Source organism: Carlito syrichta, unplaced genomic scaffold (genome assembly GCF_000164805.1).
Source record: "Carlito syrichta isolate Samal-C Ts95f unplaced genomic scaffold, Tarsius_syrichta-2.0.1 Scaffold302562, whole genome shotgun sequence".
Classification (NCBI taxonomy): Eukaryota; Metazoa; Chordata; class Mammalia; order Primates; family Tarsiidae; genus Carlito; species Carlito syrichta.
The window spans coordinates 563,819-586,748 of record NW_007246658.1 but is presented as its reverse complement, the minus strand read 5'-3'; the positions used below and the strand labels follow the sequence as shown (position 1 = coordinate 586,748).

The 22,930-nt window shown below is 41.5% G+C and overlaps 1 protein-coding gene across 2 annotated transcripts in view; it reads right to left on the bottom strand.

The window, feature by feature from the left end:
* Positions 1 to 22,930, bottom strand: part of PPP2R3A (protein phosphatase 2 regulatory subunit B''alpha) — a 131,302-nt gene that overhangs the window by 27,384 nt on the left and 80,988 nt on the right. For both annotated transcript variants that reach the window (XM_008056860.1, XM_008056861.2), the window contains exons 10-12: positions 5,703 to 5,878; positions 4,003 to 4,121; positions 2,716 to 2,822 (exon numbers count right to left, since the gene is read on the bottom strand). In XM_008056860.1, the coding sequence (XP_008055051.1) occupies positions 2,716 to 2,822; positions 4,003 to 4,121; positions 5,703 to 5,878 (402 nt within the window). The remainder of the gene's footprint in view (positions 1 to 2,715; positions 2,823 to 4,002; positions 4,122 to 5,702; positions 5,879 to 22,930) is intronic.

The window sequence follows — 22,930 nt, the reverse complement described above, 5'->3', positions numbered from 1 at the left end:
ATTGTACAGATGAGGTCTCGCTGCCCAGGCGGGTCTCGAACCCGCAGGCTCAGGCAATCCACTCACCTCAGCCTCCCAAAGGCGTGGGATTGCAGGGTGAGCCACCGAGCCCGGCTGATTATATCCTTTTTAAAGAAGAGCTCCTGGGTGCTATATTACCTCCAGTTCTCCTCTGTTTGAAAATATTCACCTGTGTCTTCATGCTTGAATAGCATCTTGGCTTAGTATGAAGTTCTTGTGTATGGAATTTCTTTTTCTGAGAAAGTTGTAAACATTGTCTCCTGGCCTTTCAGTATTCAGTTTTACTGTGGGGGTATCTGAGGCAAGGCTGATTTCTTTTTCCTTGTTGGGTGACTTGCATTTTTAAAAAGGAAAAAAAAACCCTCCAAAATAAACCCTTATTCATCCTTTAATTATAATGAATTTACAATGTATATCAGCTGTCAGTCACTGTTCACTACCAGTATTTCTGGGATATGTCTTCTTGTCTAATACATGCAAGTTAGAGCCTTTTCATTTTCCTTACATATGCCTGATTTTCTTTTGGCTACTTTTGTTCTTTCTAGTACATTTTACTTGCTCTTTCAAAGTCGTCTTCTTCTTCCCTTGTTTTTCCTAAGGAAAGTTAAGAAACACACATCGCCATTGCCTCGCTAGAGACTATGGGGTGCCATGTGTTCTTTGAACTATGCTTGTGGCCACGCTTCCTGGCTTTGGCTCCCTTCCCCACCTTGGGGAGGTGAATCTTTTCTCTCTCTCTCTCTCTAATTTACTTTGAAATTAACTATATTTTCTAATCCAAAAAACAAAAGAAATACACATCCACGAAATAACTTGAATGCTTACATGGAATTATACTGTCTATATGTAGTATAATTTTATTACTCTTTCCATTGGATACTTAGACTGTCTCCAGTTTTTCCCTATTATAAACATCCACACGTGTTCTGTCGCAATGTTCCTCTAGATCAGTAAACTGACCCTAATTCCTAGTAGGAATCTCAATGCAAAGAACCCCTTAAATCATGCTTGTGAATCAATTTCCTTGTCATCTGATTCAGTCAGGCTTAAGATACTCAATACACAATAAATGATATTAAGGGTTTTCAGGTCATTGCCATAAAAATGGAACAATCTATATAGAAGACTGTTTGACATTATCTGTTGGGCTGGATGTTTTCTGTTTATCCCTCCAGATCTACTCTTCCCCTAGCTCTGTGTCCCAGGAGGCTGATGTGAATGGACGTATCAGTGGCCTCCCCTGTCTTCTGGGATCCGGCTGGAGGCCAACAGGAGGCACCAGCAGGACAATGAAGGGTGTGAAGACGACGACGCTGGTATTTATTCTAGCAGCTCCCTCTGGGCTGGGTTGCCAGAGGTTGATTAAATCCCGTTACTGAAGCCCACAGGTCCTGTTGGGTTACCCCGTTCATACAGCTACTCTCTTTGGGTTCCGGTGATGGTTTTATTTCCTTTTCCCTTGAAGTGTAGGGAAAAAAATGGCTCTCTACTGTTGCTAGTTCTGGGTACCTACAGCACTTCTTGGGAGTTTCTCCAAAACCCTCTTGTGACTTGCAAACTCTTTGTACCACCTAGTTTGAGTATGCTATCTGTTGCTACACTTCTAGAAATTTATCCTATATATGTATATAAGATGACTCACTGCAACATTATAATTTCTATTAGTGATGTATTAGAAATATAATGTCCATTACTAGAGGACTGCACAATAATGGTATAAATATACAGTAGACTATTATGTAGCGGTAAAAATCCATATAATTTGTTAGACACATCTATGGAATGGTCTCCAAAATATTGTTAAGTGTGGAAAAAGCAAGTTACCAAACAATGACAATGAATATGGCATTTGTGTAAGAAAAGAAATAAAAATAAAAGAATGCGTATGTCTTTCTGTGTCTGTGATGTGTGTGTGTGTGTGTGTGTGTGTGTGTGTGTGTGTGTGTATTAATGGAGAGAGTCTTGGAAGGGTACACAAGAACATGGTAACACCAGTTGCTTCTAGGGAGAACTGGGTAGTAAGAAACTGTTTTATTATTTATCCTTCTGTTTCTTTGACTGTTATATCACATAAATATTGCCTGTTCAAAACATGCATTAATGATAAAGGTTAACTGAGGGTCTCAGAGAAACCACAACTAAGGAAAAATAAGAAGAACTGCTAAGGAGTCACTAAAAGATGACAGAAAGAGCAAATCATAAAGTCACTGAAATGTTCCAAGCAGTCAAATTCCTGGATGAGTTAATTACTTAAAATGATCTCTTTATGGAAGTATGCCCTGACCTGTAGAAATTATATGCAGAAGTTACTTCCTGCACAGGGCAGAGTGTACAAGACCACGTATGGTAGCGCTTTGTCTTAGCCATGACCGCCTTTATTGTCTGAGGCGCTTCAGTTTATTCAGCCTCCTCCCTTATCTACAGGTGTCCCGAGATCGCCAGACAGTTAGCATGGCTACTCAGTCATCGTGGCTTCCAGTGGAAGGGGTGAGTGCCTCCACCAAAGGAAACGGGACGTGAGAAGACCTCATCAGGAAGAGAGGACCACATTCATCAAACTAAAGTTGGTCACGTTAGTCCTATTTTTATGCCAATCAAAAATGGAGAAGGTAGAAAAGGCTTCCAGTGGCTTCACTACTCCTCACATGGGCACCCCTGCCGAGAAGCTCTGCAAGACACAGGAGACTCACTCACCCCTCCTGGCACTGTGCCTGGGCAGACTCCTCTGCGACGAGCGTCTCGTACTCCTCAGCCGCAAACCGGTCCCAGTCGGAGGGCTCAGGCCCATCGTTCTCAGCATCCTGAGTGGAAAGAGGGCAGCCGCGGAAAACGGGAAGAGCCAAAGTCAAAGAACGGAGACACGTTTTTCAGTGATGTGTGACGTCTGTGATGCCCTCTGAAAGACGGTTCATTTCAGCATGTTAAAAGAGGTGCTGGGCCTGGTGTGGGGGTTCATGCCTGTAATCTCAGCGTTTTGGGAGACCGCGGCAGAAGGACTGCTTGAGCCCAGGAGTTTGAGACCAGCCTGGGCAACAAAGCAAGACCTCATCACTATTAAAAAATTAACAAAACGATAACACAGGTGATTTTCTACACCTCCAATCACAAAATTACAACTGTTTAGCAGCTAGATTTTTTTAAAGGTCTAGATTCTTTTTTTTGAGTCAGAGTCTCACTCTGTCACCCAGATTAGAGTGCAGTGGCACAATCATGGCCACTGCAACCTTGACCTGCTGGGCTCAATCCTTCTGCCTTAGCCTTCCAAGTAGCTGGTACTCCAGTGCTTGCCATAACGCCTGGCTAATAAATATTAGTTGACTGATAGACTGAGTGAGTGATTGACGGTAGGGACAAGGTCTCGCCAAGTTGTGCAGCTGATCTCGGACTCCTGGGCTCAGCAATCCTCTTGCCTCTGCCTCCCAAAGTTCTGGGATTACAGGCATGAGCCACTACGCCTGGTCTAGGCTAGATTCTTCAGCCTTGTAATCAGAGACCTTTTTCCAGTCCCCTGCTGTATGATCGGAAGGTGGTCTATCATGGAGAGTTTCTGGTTTGCACTCCAGTGGGGAAAGCCATTTACCTACCACGGCATTCTAGACATGAATGGCACAATTACATCAGGGCCAATTTAGTTTCAAATACAGATGAGCCTGCTGACATATTTTTTAGAAGTTAGGAAAAAAGGGACACTTTTTTCCAAAACGACTTTTTGTAACTGTTTCCAATGTATATATAAGTATGTAAGCGGTACAGTCCACTCAGGGGAAGCCCCTAGGCAGATGCAGGCTTCCTAAATTGGAAGCTCAGCTGTGGGAAGAGACATGCTCTGGGCCCTTTGTTCTCCGTTTTCAGTATCTCACGACATGTTTTAAACAGCACTTCTTTAAACAGCAAGATTCCTGCAGCAGAGACCATTCTCATATGCAGTGCGTGGCCCCTGACTCTGCAACCCTCAAGCAGAAGTTCAAATCACACCGTTACCTTCTGGACCGCAAAGGGATCTCTCTGCTCATGGTCCAAGTATTTCTCCAGGTTAAAGAAAGTATCATAGAAGATGTGAGCCATCCTGCACCGCTTCAGGTCTCGCAGGGTTATTCTGCCTGTACAAAAACAAGTCAGTCTGGTAAATTTCATCAAGAGCTGAAAGAGGAAAAAACTTTCACTGAATTTTAAAAGTATGTAAATATATATACAGACACACATTTATTATAAAAGTCCTATTTTTTTCTTTAAACTGAAGCAGAATTCACCTAATGTAAAATTCACATAAAACTTAAACTGTTTTAAAGTGCACAGTTCAGTGGCTTTTGGTGCACTCAGTGTTGTACAGCAGCCCTCCACCATCTGTCATCCCATCAAGCTGTCCCTCCCCATCCCTCTTCCCCTCATCCCACCGGCAACCAGTGACCTGCTTTCTGTTTCTATGGAAAAATCCTCTTTTTCTTTTCTTTTCTTTTTTTAAGTCAGCTTCTCACTCGGTTGCCCAGACTGGATGGAGAGCAGTGGCACAATCATGGCTCATCACAGCCTTGACCTTCTGGGATCAAGTGATCCTCCTGTCTTAGCCCTCCCCGTAGCTGGGATTACAGGCGCATGCCACCACGCCTGGCTGCTTTTTAAATTCTTTGTTGAGAAGAGGTCTCACTATGTTGTCTGGGCTGGTCTCAAACTCCGGGGCTCAAGCAATCCTCCCACCTTGGCCTTCTAAAGTGTTGGGATTATAGGAATGAGCCACCGTGTCCAGCCTCCCTTCTTTTCTCTTTCTTCCTTCCTTTTTTTAAAGATAGGGTCTCACTATCAGAGTGCACGGCAGCCTCAAGTTCCTGACCTCAAGCAATCCTCCTACCTCAGCCTTCCACCTAGCTGGGACTAGGCACATACACCCCCCAACCTGGTGAAAAATCTTAAAAAAAAAATTTAGTCAGAGTCTCACTCTTTTGCCCCAGCTGGAGTGTAGTGGCGTGATCACAGCTCATGGCAGCCCAAACTCCTGGGCTCAAGCAATCCTATCTCAGCCTCCCAAGTAGCTGGGACGACAGACGTGTACTGTCACATCCAGCCAATGTCTTGTAGAGACGTGGTCATGGCTTGTTGCATAGGTTGGTCTTGAACTCTCACGGTCACGTAATCCTACCCTCAGCTTCCCAAATTGCTGGGATTACAGGCATGAGCCCCTGCCCTTGGCCGAAAAATCCTATTTCTTTTTTGTGTCAGAGTCTCACTCTGTCGCCCAGGCTGGAGTGCAGTGGCATGCTCAGGGCCACCGCAGCCTCGACCTGCTGTGCTCGGGTGATCCTTCTGCCTCAGCCTTCTGAGTAGCTGGAACCACAGGCGTGCACCACCATGCCTGGCTAATTATTTATTGTAGAGGCAAGGTCTCGCCAAGTTGCCCAGGCTGGTCTTGAACCTCTGGGCTTAGGCAATCCTCTCACCTTAGTCTCCCAAAGTGCTGAGATTACAGGCGTGAGCCACCACACCCAGCCAAATCCTATTTCTTAAACAGTGGAATTGCTGTCAATTGTGGGTTCTACACTAATAGTCAAGGAGATACTGTAATCACTTCTGTACGTGGGAAGCCTGAATGGAAGACTCTGGAGAGTTAAATTTAGGACAGTCTAGGATCATGTGTCCCACTCTGTGAGGTATGCGAACAATGCAAATATCCCTTTGCTTGGCCTCACCATCGATGGCTGGCTTCACCAGGTCAAGCATCTGGCACAGTAAATCGTAGAACGGCAGAGGCTCGATGCCCATGGCTTCCATCCGTTCACACTGCTCCTCATAGAAGTACTCCAGCTCGTACATGGAGAGGATACCGTCTCCATCCACATCCATGCAGCGGAACCAGTACTCAATGCTAGGAGACAAGGACACTGATCACCACGGGCCGCGTAAAGAGCTTCTAGTTATTCAGATTTACTACTGCCCATGCTTCTTTTTAATAAAAGTCACATATAGGTATACTCTAGACTTAGACATAGTTTTATAAAGTTTGTTAGAGAAAACAGCAGACTTCTCCTTCCCTTTATTTTCTTTCTTTCTTTTTTTTTTTTTGAGTTGGAGTCTCACTCCGTCGCCCAGACTGGAGTGCAGTGGCCGCTCCCGGCCACCGCAGCCTTGACCTGCTGGGCTCCAGCGATCCTCCCGCCTCAGCCTTCCAAGTAGCTGGAACTACAGGCATGCGCTACCACGTCTGGCTAATTTTTTAATTTATTGTAGAGATGAGGTCTCGCCAAGTTGCCCAGGCAGATCTCGAACCCGTGGGCTCAGGCAATCCACTCACCTCAGCCTCCCAAAGGCGCAGGATTACAGGCTGCGCCACCGAGCCCGGCCCCTTTATTTTCATGCTCAGAACCAACCACATTCAGTACCGGATTACTTGACTTTTTACCATCGCATTTTCAGATAACGCGCCTACACTGCCCCTTTCTTATATTTTCATTTTAAGAACGGTGGATTAGTTTCAGATGATATAACATGAGGTCTCAGTACTTTTACAATTTCCCACCACGCTACCTGCATTCTCTTCCCATCTTCTTAATGCGGCCAAATTGTTCAACATTCAGAGTTTATAATATTATCTTTATCTCTTATTTGCTTAGTTTTCTGTGTACCCCCAACTATCTGCCAGTTGTCTAAATTCACACTCAGTCCCATCAGGCATTCTGTCAACTGGATGCTCCTTAACCCCTTCTGACCTATTTGAATCTGGACTGCTTGGTCTCTAGGCCTGGTTTGCAGTTCCACCCAGGGATTCTCTTCTCCTGTTTCTTGTATCTCATATTCTCTACATTTTTTGTTTTGTTTCCTTATTACTCTGTTGGTTTGCACATTCTCCAGTATCCTCCTGAAAAAGGAAGCATGACGGGTACATTTTTTGAGATCTTGGATATTTGAAAGGCCCTTTCTTCTACCCACTAACTTGTTTGGTATTTTGGCTAATCATAAAATTATAGGTCGGTGGCGCTTTTCTTCAGATTTTGAAAGGCATTGATCCACTACCTTCTACCTACCCAATGCTGCTGAAACGTCTGAAGCCATGTTGCTATTTGGTCTTTTGACTTTAACTTGTATTTTTCTCTCAAAGCCTATGGAGGTTTCAGAGTCCCTGGTGGTTTGATCTAGTTCATCTATTTGGCTGGGTTTTTTTGAGAGCCTATTCAGTTTGGAAACTTGTATCCTTTGGTCCTTGAGAATTTTCTTATTTTATTTCTTTCCTGCCCCCTTCCTTCTCTGTTCTCTCTCTCTCTCTCTCTTTAGAACACCTACTATTCAGAAATACATGGTTCAATATGGTAGCTGCCAGCCACGTGTTGCTATTGAATATTTGAAATGTGGCTAATCTGAGATGTTTTCTAAGTACATCTACACAATAACTTTGAAGACTTAGTATGAAAAAAGAAAGCAAAAATCTTATCAATATTTTATATTAATTATGTTGCAATGATAACATTTTAGATAAATTATAGTGAGGTATATGACTAAAATTAATTTTACCTATTTGTATTATTTATTTATTTATTTTTTGAGTCAGAGTCTTACTCTGTCACTCAGGCACACTCATGGCCACCACAGCCTCGACCTGCTGGACTGAGGTGATTCTTGCACCTCAGCCTTCCAAGTAGCTGGAACTACAGGTGTGTGCCACCATACCCAGATAATTTTTTCATTTATTGTAGAAATGAGGTCTTGCCAAGTTGCCCAGGTTGGTCTTGAACCTGTGGCTCAGGCAATCCTCTCACCTCGGTCTCCCAAATTGCTTGGATTATAGCTGTGAGCCACCGCACCTGGCCTATTTTTACAACTTTCTTATTACAGCTAAATTTTAAAATTATCTATGTGGCTTGCATTACATTTCTATGTCCAGTTATACTGGAACTTGTGGCCTGGCTCTCCAATTTTCATATATTGTCTTTATTCTCTTTTATTTTTGAGCTGGAGTCTAACTCTGTTGCCCAGGCTGGAATGCAGTGGCATGATCACAGCTCACTGCAGCCTCGACCTCCTGGGATCAGGTGAGACTTCCATCTCACCCTTCCGAGTAGTTGAGACTATGGGCACATGCTACCATGCCTGGCTAATTTTTTTGATGTTTTGTAGAGATGAGGATGGTCTCAAACTCCTGGGCTCAAGTAATCCTCTCGCCTTGGTTTTCCTGAAGGGCTAGGATTACAGGTGTTAGCCATCATGCCCAGCCTTGTCTCTGCTGCTTCATTTTTAAAAGTTGTTATTTCTGGAAAGTTTATTTAGCTTTATTTTCTAGACCTTCTGTTTTTTATTTCTGTTATCATAGTTTTGATGTCCCAAGGTCCTTTTTTTTGAGTTGGAGTCTCACTCTGTCGCCCAGACGGAAGTGCAGTGGCCGCTCCTGGCCACCGCAGCCTCGACCTGCTGGGCACTGGCGATCCTTCTGCCTCAGCCTTCCAAGTTGCCGGAATTACAGGCATGCGCTACTACGCCCAGCTGATTTTTTGATTTATTGTAGAGATGAGGTCTCGCTGCCCAGGCGGGTCTCGAACCCGCGGGCTCAGGCAATTCACTCACCTCAGCCTCCCAAAGGCGCGGGATTACAGGTTGAGCCACCGAGCCCGGTTCCAAAGTCCTTTTTTGATTTCTGAATGTTTCTTTTATAAAAAGCACCGTTCTCTTCATGTCTGTGATTGCAATTTCTTCTCATATCTTCCGATATTAATCAGTGTCTTTCATTGCTGCTGTTTTTTGTTTTCCTGAAAGTCTCTGTTTCCTCCAAGTTATCCCCCCCCCACTTGTTTGGTTTCTTTTATGTAAGAGGTTTTACTCAGGTATCTAGTGATCCTACGGTCTTGCTCATACTTAAGAGAAAGTGCTAAAAAGCTGATTGGAAGTTCTGGTCTGTGGGTTTTTGCTGACTCTGGGCTTTACTGCACAATGATCTGTCTGGATTCTTTCCTTGGGGATGACCCAGTGTCACATCTTTAGTCCTTATTCTCGGGCTGGTCAGATTCCCCAGAAAAGCATCTTTTCCTTTCTTGCTTGGAGGTTCCGGGCAGGCAGACGGCATTTTGCAAGCTGAGTGAGGAGTAAGTCGGGGCCACTCAGGGTTCTGTGTGCACCACCCATGTAATTATGTACGCTGTTTCCAATATGGCTTCCATACCTTCACCTGTGCCAATGCTCTCCAGTCCAAGGCCTTCTATTTTATGCTCTTCCAGAATTAAAGGACCAGTTTTATGCCAGGGCAGAGGACATGATCTGGAGATCAAGTGTGCCTTTAAACAAACTTTCTATGAACTCTCGTTCTTTGGCTTTACTTTTGCCCCACCCCCACCTCCAAGTCTCCTGGTAACCCCAAGTCCTGAATGTTTGGTTTTGCTGGGCATATCTGGTTTCTTCTTGGTTTTCCCTCTGCTGGCTTAGGATTTGGGAAGTGTGCTCAATTTATTTGCTTTCCAGGTTCCAGACTTCATTATTATCTGATCTCCTGTCCTTTATTATTATGGGTTTATTTCTTTAGAAAATCTCTTTACTGGCATTTTACTGGGGTTTCAAGAGGGACAAGTACTGTTGTGTGGTTTAATTGGTATCTTCACTCAGGAACCTATTCACTCCAGTATGGCCACTTCAGCATATCGCACTGTCACTGAGAGTGGCAGTCATAGCTAGGTCATCCACTCATCACAGAATACGAAGCCAACAACATTAACTGGTAACAGGGAACAACATTCTCCTAAAGAGTTACAGATTCCTGGCAAAGTAAACCTCCTCAGGAAAGGGCTCTAGGAGATCCTTGGTGAAAGCCCTATTTGTAGGGCTGAAACCACGTCAAGAGTCAGCGCATAGTTGATGGTTTTTAAAATCTCTTCTGGGGAGAGAAGGGTGAAAATAAGTTGTGACTGTTAACTGTTTTCAAGTAAGTCACACTAAGATCTGTGGGTATCTTTTTTGAGAAAGATACATTTTACACTATTACAACAAATTGAACATATAATACTTGCAAAGTTCTTTTGAGAAACGTATTTTAAAAATCACACCAGCTTGATGCTTAATGTTATCCTTGAAGACAGAGGGGACATTCATTGGCTCCAAAGAGCATGAGGTAACAGCCTGGCTCTGAGGTCCAGTCATTTAACTACTCTCAGAGTTATAAAAGGGGCAGAATACTGCCCCCCTTTGAAGTAATTCCTGATTGTGGGAAAAACCTTGATGAGACATCGCTCATAAACAGAGGGCTGCAATACATGCAGTAACATCCAGTTGTTACACTATTGGGTCTTTTTTTTTAAAAAAGTAATCACTGTTTTAGTTCAAAAGGGACAGGAGACTATCCTTTGATGGGTCTCTAATGATGTCTTGGTGTCTTACTACTTATCTGAAGAGAACCAAAATCAGTCCAAGAGGAAAACAAACAGATCTTGAGCTTGACAGGACTGAAGTGAAAGGCAACTTAATTTTACTGAGAAATATAAACTGAAGTACTTTGGCCGCTTGCATTTTCAACTGAGAACTAAGATGAAAGAATCTCTACTGTAAGTAAAGCTAAGTCAAATTCTTCAGTTCTTTGCAATAACCCATAGGAGTAAGATAGCCAGAATGCAAGAAGACAGTTATACTGGCTGAATGTTTGCCTAAGGCCCATCTTCTGGAAGACGTGGTGATGAATCTGAGGTACTTCCGTGAGCATCAGAGAGCACAAGGATCAACACACAAGAGAGAGATGACAGGCCCTCTTGGGGGCAGTTATTTGTCCCTGAAAGTTGGTGAGCAGGGTGAATGGTTAACACATGGAGCACGTGTTCAGGGGGAATTTTCTTACTAGCAACACTGGATACTCTCTAAAGTTTCTTCCAATGCAGATTTTCCACATTTTTCTTTCCAAAGCTAACTTGTCTTCTCAGAGCCTAAAAGTAATTACTTTTCATTGTAAGAAAATTAGAAAACAGAAAAGCACACAAAAGGAATCACTACCCAGAGAGAACCAGTGTTAAATTTTTGTTATATTTACCATCAATTTTTATTTTTTCAAATGACAAACTGTATTTGTAAAACTGCAGACATAAAAAAGATTACTCTTTATCCTTCTCCTTAGACTAATGAATTTAAGTAAGGGATTTCTTACCTCTAATACAAACTTCTGTAAGCTATTCAAGAAAAAAGTTATAGGAAATGACATAATTGCTGAGGGAGTAGTTAAATGCATATTCCATTGCGTATTTGGTACCTTCAAGGCATTGGCCTTTGGCCCTAAGGCATAACTAAGGTGGGCGAAATCTTGCTGGAGATGTCACCTAACCAGATGACTACTAGAAGGAGAATGTGATAAAAGCCAGAACAGAGGGACTAGAGAACAATACCAAACAAGGGTCTGCAAGAACCTGTCCACAAAAACCAGTCTACCCAAAGACATGTCCCATATCACAGGGACCAGGCACAGAAAAGACTCAACATCCTAATTTTATATGTACACACAGGACTCATTGCAATTTAGTGAGTATATTACTTTTTCCACAAAACTCCTATTTTCTACCCATGATTTTTATTTTCTACCCATGATTTTCATAACCCAGAAACCTGATTTATTTTTATTTTTTTATTATTATTTTTTGAGTTGGAGTCTCACTCTGTTGCTCAGGCTGGAGTGCAGTGGTATGCTCACAACCACCCTAGCTTTGACCTGCTGGGCTCAGGTGATCCTTCCGCCTCAGTCTTCCAAGTAGCTGGAACTACAGGCGTGCACTACCAAGCCCAATTTTTTTTTTCCTTTTTTATTGTGGAGATGAGGTCTTGCTGAGTTGCGGGGGCTGGTCTCAAACTCGTGGGCTCAGGCAATTCATTCACCTTGGTCTCCCAAAGTGCTGGGATTATAGGCTGAGCCACCGAGCCTGGACTTGTTTTATTTTTAAATTTTATTTATTTATTATTATTTTTTGAGTCAGGGTCTCACTCTGTCACCCATGATCACGGCTCCCTGCAGCCTTGACTTCCTGGACTCAAGTGATCCTCCAGCCTCAGCTCCTGTGCATGGCCAATTCACTCCTCAATTTCTTCTAAAAATTTTATGGTCTTAGCTCTTACATTTTGGTCAGAGACCCATTTTACTTAATTTTGTGTAAGATGTGCGATGGGGGTCCAAATTTATTCTTTTGCATGTGGATATCCATTGTCCCAGCCCCATTTGTTAAAAACACTATTCCTTCCCCACTGGATTGTCTTAGCAGCCTTGTCGAAATCAGTTTGCTGTCAATATGAGGGTTTACTTATGGACTGTCAAGCCAATCCATTCATGTTCACCCTCATGCAAGTACCACATGGTCTTGTTTACTTTAGCTCTGTAGTATATTTTGAAATTGGGAAGAGTGAGTATTAAAACGTTTTTGTACTCTTTCAGGATTGTTTTGGTTACTCTGGTCCCTTTATATTTCCAAATGAATTCTTTGAATCTGTAGATCATTTTGGGAATTACTGCCATCTTATCAATATTAAGCTCTCTGATCCATGAACATGGGGTGCCCTCATTTCATTTAGGTATTTTTCTTTCAACAATGTTTTGTAGTCTTCAGAGTGTAATTTCTATACTTCTTTTACTAAAAATGTTCCCAAGTCTTTTACTGTCTTTGCTCCTATTATAAGTGAAATTATTTTCTTAATTTCATTTTTGGATTTTTCATTAGATTTTTTATTTTTTTGAGGTGGAGTCTCACTCTGTCCCTCAGGCTGGAGTGCAGTGGCACGCTCCCGGTCACCGCAGCCTCGACCTGCTGGGCTCTGGCAATCCTTCCGCCTCAGCCTTCCAAGTAGCCAGAACTACAGGCGTGTGCTACCACACACAGTTAATTTTTGATTTATTGTGGAGATGAGGACTCGCCAAGTTGCCTGGATGGGTCTCGAACCTGCGGGTTCAAGCAATCCACTTGCCTCGGCCTCCCAAAGTGCTGGAATTTCAGGCTGAGCCACCGAGCTCAGCTGGGTTTTTCATTGTTAGTGCATACAAATATAATTGATATTTGTACACTGTACTTATATTTGCAAACTTATTTAACGTTTATTAAGTTCTAACAGTTTTTTAGTTGAGTTCTTGTTAGGGTTTTCTATATACAAGGCAGTGTAGAATAAATAGTTTTACTTCTTCCTTTCTGATTTTGATTTTTTTTATTCCATTTTCTTGCCTAATAGTCCTGACTAGAACCTCTAGTACAATGTTGAATAGGAGTGGTAAGAGTAGACATCCTTGTCTTTTTCCTTATCTTGAGAAGATAGCTTCCGGTGTTTCATTGTTAACTAGTTGTTACTTGTGGGTTTTTCATAGATACCCTTCACTAAGTTGTGGAAATTCCCTTTTACATCTGTTGAATGTTTTTCACCATGAAGCAGTGTTGGATTTTTTCCTACTGCTTTTTTCTGAGACTCCTGTGATTCTTTTTCCTTGTTCTATTAAAATGGTGTATTACATTGAATTTTTAGATGTTAAACCTACCTTGCATTTCTGTGTTACATCTCAGTTATGATATGTAATCTTTTTATATGTCGCTGGATTCAGTTTCCTAGTATTTTACTGAGTATATTTTTACTTATGTTCATAAGGGACAGTGGTTTATAGTTTTCTGTAATGTTTTATCTCATTTTGGTATCTGGCTAATATTGGCCTCACAGAATGAGTTTGAAATGTTCTTTCATCTTCTATTTCTTGACAGAGTTTGCAAATAATTGTCATTACTTCTGTTTGGTAGTATTCTCTAGTGAAGTCATTTTAGCTTGGGATTGCTTTTCCTAGATGGATTATTTATTTATTTATTGGAGCCAGTTCTGTGGTTTGTGTCTTTCTAGAAATTTGCTCATATTATCTAAGTTATCTAATTTGTTTGCATAAGGTTGTTTACAGGCTTCTATTATAATCATTTTAAGACTGGCAGTGATGGTCTCTGTTTCATTCCTGATTTTAATAATTGAATTATTCTCTATTGTTTTCCTTTGTCAGTCGAGGCTTATCAATAGTCCATCTTCACAAAGAAATAAGCTTTTAGTTCGCTGCTTTTTCCGATTGTTTTTCTATTCTCGACTTCATTTATCCATTCCAATCTCTATTTCAAAAAATCTTTCTGTTTGCTATCCTCATTTACTCTTTTTTCCCCTCGCCTTAAGATGGAAGGTTAAACTACTGATTTGAGATCTTTATTCTTGGTTACTATATACATATTAAAAAATTTTTTTTTTGAGATTTTAAATTCAGGGGGTACACATGCATGCTCATTACATGAACATATTGTGTAGTGGTAGGGATTGGCTTTCAAGTGGCTCATTTCCCAAACAGTGAACGTTGTGCCCTGTAGGCAGTTTCAACCCTAACCCCCCTCTCGTCTACTCACTGGTGTCCCAGGGACTGTCATTTCCATTTTTGTGACCATTTAGCTCCCCTGTGTGAGTGAGAACATGCAGGGTGTGGTTTTCTGTTTATGAGTCAGTTTACTTAGGATGATGATCTCCTGCTCTATCCATGTTGCTGCAAAGGACATGATTTCATGCTTTTTCATGGGTGCATAGCATTCCATGCTGTATATATATCACATTTTCATTATCCACTGACTGGTTGATGGGCATTTAGGTTGATTCCACATCTTTGCAATTGTGAATTCTGCTGTGACAAATGTGGCATGGGTGCAGGTGTTTTTTTTTTTTTTTTAATATAACAATCTCTATTCCTCAGGGTAGATATTTCCTAGTGGTATTGCTGAATCAAATGGTAGATCTACTTCTAGTTCTTTGAGAAACCTCCATACCGCTTTCCATAGAGTTTGTACTAATTTACACTTCCACCAACAGTGTTTAAGTGTTCCCTTTTCTCTGCATCCACACCAGCATCTATTGTTTTTTGATTTTTTTAAATAATGGCCATTCTGACTGGTATAAGGTAGTATCTCATTGTGGTTTTAACTTGCATTTCCCTGAAGAGTGATCTTGAACATTTTTTCATACGTTTGTAGGTCATTTGTATATCTTCTTTTGAGAGATATCTGTTCATGTTGTTCGCCCACCATTAAGGGTTATTTGCTTTTTTCTTGCTGATTTGTTTGAGTTCTTTGTAGATTCTGGATATCAGTCCTTTGTCAGATGTATCATTTGTGAATATCTTCTTTGATTCTGTAGGGTGCCCATTTGCTCTGCTGTTTGTTTCTTTTGCTGTGCAGAAGCTTTTTAGTTTAATTAGATTCCACTTATTTTTGTTTTAGTTGCATTTGCTTTTGGGGTTTTATCCATAAATTCTTTGTCTAGGCTGATGTCCAGAAGAGATTTTCCTAGGTTTTCTTCTATGATTTTTATGGTTTCAGGTCTGACATTTAAGTCTTTAATCCATCTTGAGTTAATTTTTGTATATAGAGAGTCACAGGAATCAAGTTTCATTGTTCTGCATGTAGCTATCTAATTTTCCCAGCACCATTTGTTGAATAGGGTATCCTTTCCCCAGTGTATGTTTTTGTCTGCTTTGTCAAAGATCAGTTGGCTATAGATATTTGGGTTTTTCCTGGATTCTCTATTCTGTTCCATTGGTCCATGTGCCTGCTCTTGTATCAGTACCATGATGCTTTGGTTACTACAACCTTGCCGTAAAGTCAGGTAGTGTGATGCCTCCAGGTTTGTTCTTTTTCTTAGGGTTGATTTGGCTACTCTAACTCTTTCTGGGCTGCATATGACTCTAACTCTGTGAAAAACGATGTTGGTAGTTTTAATAGAGACTGTGTTTGATCTGTAGATTACTTTGGATAATATGGTCATCCTAATAATGTTGATTCTTCCAATCCATGAGTATGGAATGTTTCTCCACTTGCTTATGTCCTCTGCAATTTCTTTCATCAGGGTTTTGTAGTTCTCCTTGTAGAGATAGTTCTCCTCAAATATATTTCTAGGTATTATAGCTTTTTGGCTGCTATTGTATATGGAAGTGAGTTCTTGATTTGATTCTTAGCTTGGTCTCTATTGGTGTATACTAGTGCTGCTGATTTGTGTGTGTTAATTTTGTATCCTGAAACTTTATGAAACTCATTTTTCAAGTCCAGGAGTCTTTTGGAGGAGTCGTTAGTGTTCTCTAGGTATAACATCATATCACTGGCATATAGAGATAGTTTGATTTCTTCTTTTCCAATTTGGATACCCTTTCTTTCTTTCTTTCTTTTCTTTTCTTTTTTTTGGTCTGATTGCTCTGGCTAGAACTTCCAGTACTATGTTGAATGGCAGTGGTGAAAGTGGACACCCTGGTCTTGAACCAGTTCTGAGGGGGAATGTGTTCCACTTTTCTCCATTCGGGATGTCACTGACTGTAGGTTTGTTATAAATAGCTTTTATTATTTTGAGGAATGTTCCCTCTATGCCTATCTTACTGAGAGTTTTTATCACAAAGGGATGCTGGATTTTATCAAATGCTTTTTCTGTATCTGTTGAAATGACCGTATGATTTTTGCCTCTAATTCTGTTGAGGTGACGCGTCGTGTTGATCGCCTTGTACGTGTTGAACTGCCCCCTTGCATCCCTGGGATAACAACCCGCTTGGTTGTAGTTAATTTTTTTTTTTTTTTTATGTGCTGTGGAATCTGGTTTGCTAATATTTTGTTGAGGGTTTTTGCATCTATGTTCATAAAGGATATTGGTTTGTAGTTTTTCTTTTTTCAGTTGGAGTCTCACTCCACTGCCCAGGCTGGAGTGCAATGGCACGCTTTCAGCTACCCCAGCATCGACAGGCTGGGCTCAGGTGATTCTTCCACTTCTAGCCGGAACTACAGGCACGCACTGCCCACGCCCGGCTAATTTTTTGATTTATTGTAGAGATGAGGTCTCGCCAAGTTGCCCAGGCAGGTCTCGAACCCGCGGGCTCAGGCAATTCACTCACCTCGGCCTTCCAAGGCGCGGGATAAAGGCTGAGCCACCGAGCCCGGCCTCCTCTTTATTCTTGTTGGATAGCTTCAGTAAAACTGGTACCAGTTCTTCTTTAAAGGTCTGGCAGAATTCAGCTGTGAGTCCACTGGGTCCTGGACTTTTTTTGTTGTTGTTGAGAGATTTCTAATTATCGCTTCAATCTCACTGTTCATTAGTGGTCTGTTCAGGTGTCTATTTCTTTCTGATTCAAGGCTACGGGGTTGTATGTTTCCAATAATTTGTTCATTTTCTCTAGATTGTCTAGGCTGTTTGCATAGGGGATGTTCATAATAATCTTGGATATCTTTTGAATTTCTGACATATCAGTTGTAATATCTCCTTTTAAATTTCTGATTGAGCTAATTTGAGTCTTCTCTATTCATTTCTTAATTCATCTAGCTAGTAGTCCATCATTTATTTTTTATCTTTTCAAAGAACCAACTTTAAAAAAACTGATCCTTTGTACTGCTTTTAAAAAAATTTCAATTTCACTTAGTTCTGCTCTGATCTTTGTATTTCTTTCTTCTGCCAGTTTTGGGTTTAGTTTGTTCATGTTTCTCTATATCCTTGAGCTGTGATGTTAGTCTTATTAATGTAGGCCTTAAGCGCAATAAATTTACCTCTGAGCACAGCGTTGGCTGTTCACCTAGAGGATTTGATTTGATGACTTGTTTCATTGTTGTCATTTGTTTCAAGGAATTTTTAAGTTTCCATCTTGATTTCATTGTTGACCAAAGGATCATTCAGGAACAAATTGTTTAACTTACATGATTTTCTCTGGTTTTGTGAATTCTTCTTGGAGTTAATTTCTAGTTTTATTCCATGTGGTGTCATAAGGTGCTTGATATAATTTCAATCTTTTTGAATTTATTGAAACTTGATTTGTAGTCTATCATATGATCCACCTTGGAGAATGTTCCAGGTGTCGATGAGAAAAAATGTTGTTCTGTAGTTTTGGAATAAAATGCTCTGTAGATGTCTGTTAGTTCCTTTTCCTCCAGAGTCCTATTTAACTCCAATGTCTCTTTGTTGACTTTCTTTGAGGAGCTGTCTAGTTCTGTCAGTGGAATGTTGAAGTCACCCAGAATTGCTGTACTGCTGTCTCTCTTCTCTCTCTCGTAGGTCTAGTCGAATTTGTTTCATAAAGCTAATTGCTCTGGTGCTAGGTGCATATATATTTAAAATTGTTATGACTTTGTGTTGGATTGATCCCTTTATCATTATACAATAAACACCTTTGTCTTTTATTTTAACTGTTGTTAATTTAAAGTCTGTTTTATCTGACTCGAGAATGGCTACTCCTGCTTGTTTTTGGTTTCCATTTGTGTGGAATATTTCCCCCCACTCCTTTACCTTGAGTTTTTGTGAGTTAAGTGGGATCTCTTGAAGGCAGCAGATATTTAGGTTGTGCTTTTTAAGTCTATTCTGCCAGTCTGTATCTTTTTAGTGGGGCATTGAGACCATTTACGTTAATGAAATGTAAGGTAATTTCATATATCAAACCTGTTTCTGGTCACTTTATTTACTTTCTCTATTTTGTTGGTATTCCATAAGGCCTGTGAACTTTATGATTTCCAGCATTTTTCCCCTGGTGTATTTTGACCTTTTGTTCCAGTATTTAGAACTCCTTTAAGTATTTCTTGTAAAGCTGGTCTAGTGGTCACAAATTCCCTCAGTGCTTGCTTTTCTGAGAAATACTTCATTTATGCAACTTAGTTTTCTGGAATACAAAATCCTTGGCTGACAGTTACTCTGTTTGAGAAGACTGAAGATGGGTCCCAATCCCTTCTGGCTTGCAGGATTTCTTCTGAGAAGCCCGCTGTTAGTCTGATAGGTTTACCTTACTAAGTTATTTGATGTTTTGTCTCACTTCTTTTAAAATTATTGCCTTCACGTTAACTTTGCATAGCCTGATAATTATATGCCTTGGGGATGACCTTTTCGCAATGAATTTTCTGGGGGTTTGTTGGGCTTCTTGTATCCAGATGTTTAAATCTCTGGCAAGGCCAGAGAAGTTTTCCTCCACTATTTCCTCAAATAGGTTTTCCAATCCTGTTGCTTTCTCTTTCTCACAAACATCTGTGATTCTTGGGTTTATGTTTTACGTGATCACGTATTTCTTAGAAAATTTGTTCCAATCTCTTGATTTTTTTGTCTGAATTAACCTCAAAAGCTTTGACTTCAAGTTCGGAGACCCTTTCTTCTGCTTATTCTAATCTACTGTTGGAACTTTCTACTACATTTTGTACCTCCCTAAATGCTTCTTTCATTTCCTGAATTTCATAATGGCAACGAGTCCCACTTTTTTTTTTTTTTTTAAGCTATCTCTTTGGAGAAATTTTCATTCATGTCCTGAATATTAAATTTATGTTGGTTTTCAATTTTCTCCTGAAGTTCACTGATTAACTTTACAATAACCTTTGGAATTCTATGTCTGGAATTTCAAAAGACTTCATTTTGGTTAGGGTTTGTCACTGAAGAGTTGGTGTGGTCTCTGGAGGTGTTGGAGAACTCTGTTCTTTTCATACTGTGAGAATATTTTTCTGGTTCCTTTCATTTGGGCAGACAGTTTCTTCTTTTGAGTTTGGCAAGGGCTAATGGAGGCATTGTAAGGTTTCCTTGGTTATACATAGTTAAGTTGCTAGCTGTGGCAGCCTGTGCTGTGTACCTGCCCTGGCTCATGGTGGCTGGAATGGCTTGGAAGGCAGTGTTGCCCGGCGTTTGGGATCAGGCCTCCCCAAAGCTGAGTTATATATCCGATGTAGTGGGTTGTGCTGTTGACCTCCAGCTAGGAGGTGGTGCCTATGGGAGAAAGCCAGCTGCGATGGCAGCTGTGGGCTTTCGCCTCAGGGAGTGTTGCCTCCCAGGCAGCCTCGGAGGGCGGGCTCTGACGATTTCCCAAGCTCTGTGTGTTTTGAGCCTTCTAGGGGATTGCAGGGGAACGGAACCCAAGCATTCCACACACGTGCACTCTTGGCTACTCCAGAGGGCATTAGGAGGGAGTTCCAAGGCACTGGGGGAACACTGCTGTACAGAGCAGGCACAGAGGAGTTCACCAGGGGGTGAGAAGTTGCTAGAGTGAGGAGTCCCGCTTGGTTCCCCACCTTGGCCTCAGACAATCTGCGATCTGAACATCAAAGTGCAGCCAACCTCAGGGCCTCCTGGTTCTCAGGCCACCTGCCCAACCCAGGAGCTGTCTGCAGCCTTGGAGTAGCCTTGGGGCTTGTTCCTTCCACCCTGCAAGGGCTATGGGTAAATGGTGGCTGGCACTGCTCAAGGCTTTTCTTCCTGCACCACTCTGTGGCAGAGCATGGCTGTGGGAAGGCCGCTTCCCAGGGGGGGCTGGGGTCCCACAAGGCTCAAGGGCCCTTGCAGGTTGACGGCAGGAGCACAGAACTCCTGAATTCCTTCACACTCCTCCCTACTGCATCCAGAGGCTGCGGTGGATTCATGGTGCAAGCAAGAGTCTGGGCAATCCGAGCCCAGGTCAGTGGAGCTTTTTCTTCCTCGTTGCTCTCCGTGGTTGCCATCACTCCTCTGGAGACTCGCGGGGCATGCTGCGGTCCCCCCTCTTTGGGTGCTGGGGAAACTCTATCTTGGTTGACTCTAGGAGAAAATCACTCTAGCTGCCTTAGGTTGGCCATCTTAATCCAATCTAACGTATACGTTTACACCATAAATTCCCATGAGGACTGCTTTCAGTACTCCTCAGAAGTTTGGCATATTGTGTTCTCATTTTCATTCACCTCAATGTTTTGGTCAGTTGTGTCTTTGTCTTCACTTATTTCAAGGCCTCCTCTAATTTCTTTTTGTATTATTCTTTGACTCATTGATCATTAAACTGTGTAATGTGTCCATATGTGTTTTTCCCCAAATTTCTGCTATTAATTCAAAATTTTATTCCAGTGTGGTCAGAGAGCATACTTGTGTGATTTTACTTCTTTTTTATCTATTGCAAGGTTTTATGGCCTACCATAAGTTCCATCTTGGAGAATGTTCCGTGTGTACTTCAGAAGAACATGTATTCTTCTGTTCTTGGCTGAAGTAATCTAAAAATGTGTTAGGTCTGGGTGGTTTAAAGGTCTGGCTACAGCGTGTACAGCGTTGGTATCACCTTCTATTTCCCAGTTGCTCTTCGCTCTTCTTCATGGTTGTTTGGATCTACTGTTGCAAGTGGGTATTGGAGCCTCCAACTATCCTTGGTGAACTGTTTATTTCTCCCTGCAATTCTCTCTGTTTGTGCTTTACATATTTTGGGGCTTTGTTGTTAAGTGCATATATATTTAAAATTGTAATGCCTTCCGGCTGGATTGACCCTTCTGTCATGTAAAACTATCTTTCTTTGTCTCTAATAATAACTTTTGTATTAATGTCTATTTTCTCTGATATCAATTCAGCCACCCCAGCTTTTTTATGGTTGTTGTTTGCATGATCTCTTTCCATCTTTTTACTTTTTAATTTTTTTTTTTACTTTAAAAAATCTTTAAATCTAATATGTATCTCACATAACAGCATATACAGGTTAAGTATCCCTTGCCTGAAATGCTTAGATGTTTTTCAGATTCTGGAATACTTGCATATACAAAATTAGGTATCCTGGGGATACAACCCAAGTTGTTTTGTTTTTTTTTTTGAGTAGGAGTGTCACTCTGTCACCCAAGCGGAGTGCAGTGGAACTCATTTCTACCCCAGTGTCAACCTGCTGGGCTCTGGTGATCCTTCTGTCTCAGCCTTCCAAGTAGCCAGAACTACAAGTGCATGCTACCATGCCCAGCTAATTTTTTATTTATTGTAGAGATGAGGTCTCACCAAGTTGCCCAGGCTGGTCACGAACCCATGGGCTCAGGCAATCTGCTCACTGCAGCCTCCCAAAGTGCTGGGATTACAGGCTGAGCCGCCAAGCCTGGCCAAGGAGCCAAGTTTAAACACAACATTCATTTACAAGGTTTCATACATACTAATACACAAAGAGTAAAGGTAATTTTACACAATAGTTTACATAATTTTATGCATGAAATGAAGTTTGTGTACACTGAACCATAAGAAAGCAAAGGTGCCACTATCTCACCACCCACGTGGATAATCTGGGGTTATCTGGTATCACCATCATTCTTGATTCTGAATTTTTATGCTACCAATAGCAATCATTTTCTTACACTTATGTGCACATAAGTTCAGTGAAAAACTGTGTTCAAAGTGACCAAGCTGCACTGTAACATCACCAGAATACCTATAACACCTGTTAGCCAACAGCAACCATAAACAATGGCAGATGTTAAGTTTCCACCCATGACGCTGTTTTTTGATTAAAAGGTTATTGTACACTGTATTTTTCTTGGGGGGGGGGAAATATGAGAAGCAAAAGAGGGACCAGGAAGTAGGTCTTCTAGGGATGAGAAGGCACCCTGCTGGATGGCTTTTAAAAATGTTGCCTCCAGGGTCATCTGCCTCATTAACAATGGCTTAGAAGTCACACTTTGCTTTGATAAAATGACACAATTTCCTATTCTGTTATGAATGCACGCTATTCTGGCCCTTCATAAGCCCATCACACATCTTCACCATGTCATCTACAGGCACTTTTTCTGCAGTGCTAACAATGTCATCCTTATCGTCACTATTATTACAACCACCTTGATTCAGAACCATTTCAGCTTTTCAGCATTGGCCAATGAATAAGCATCTGTAGCCTCATTCTCAACTTTAAAAATTTCTTCTTCCAGCTTAATAATAGATCCTAAAGATATATATTTTGCAAATGTAAGGATGCCAGACATCTTTTTCTCACTTGACATGTGGAATCCTTCAAAGTTGTGACCTTGTTCATCATCATCACTGAGCACAGTCTCACGCCAGAGGGGGTCCCAAGCACGCACAGCTGCGCATCGTCACTGTGTGCCAAGCACTGGCAATGGCATCCCTCATGCTACACTCCTTTTAAAAACCATCCACACACATGCCTCTGTTCACTGCTGCTAGCATGCTGTTCAAGAAAGTGTTTTTTTTTTTTTTGAGTTGGAATCTCACTCTG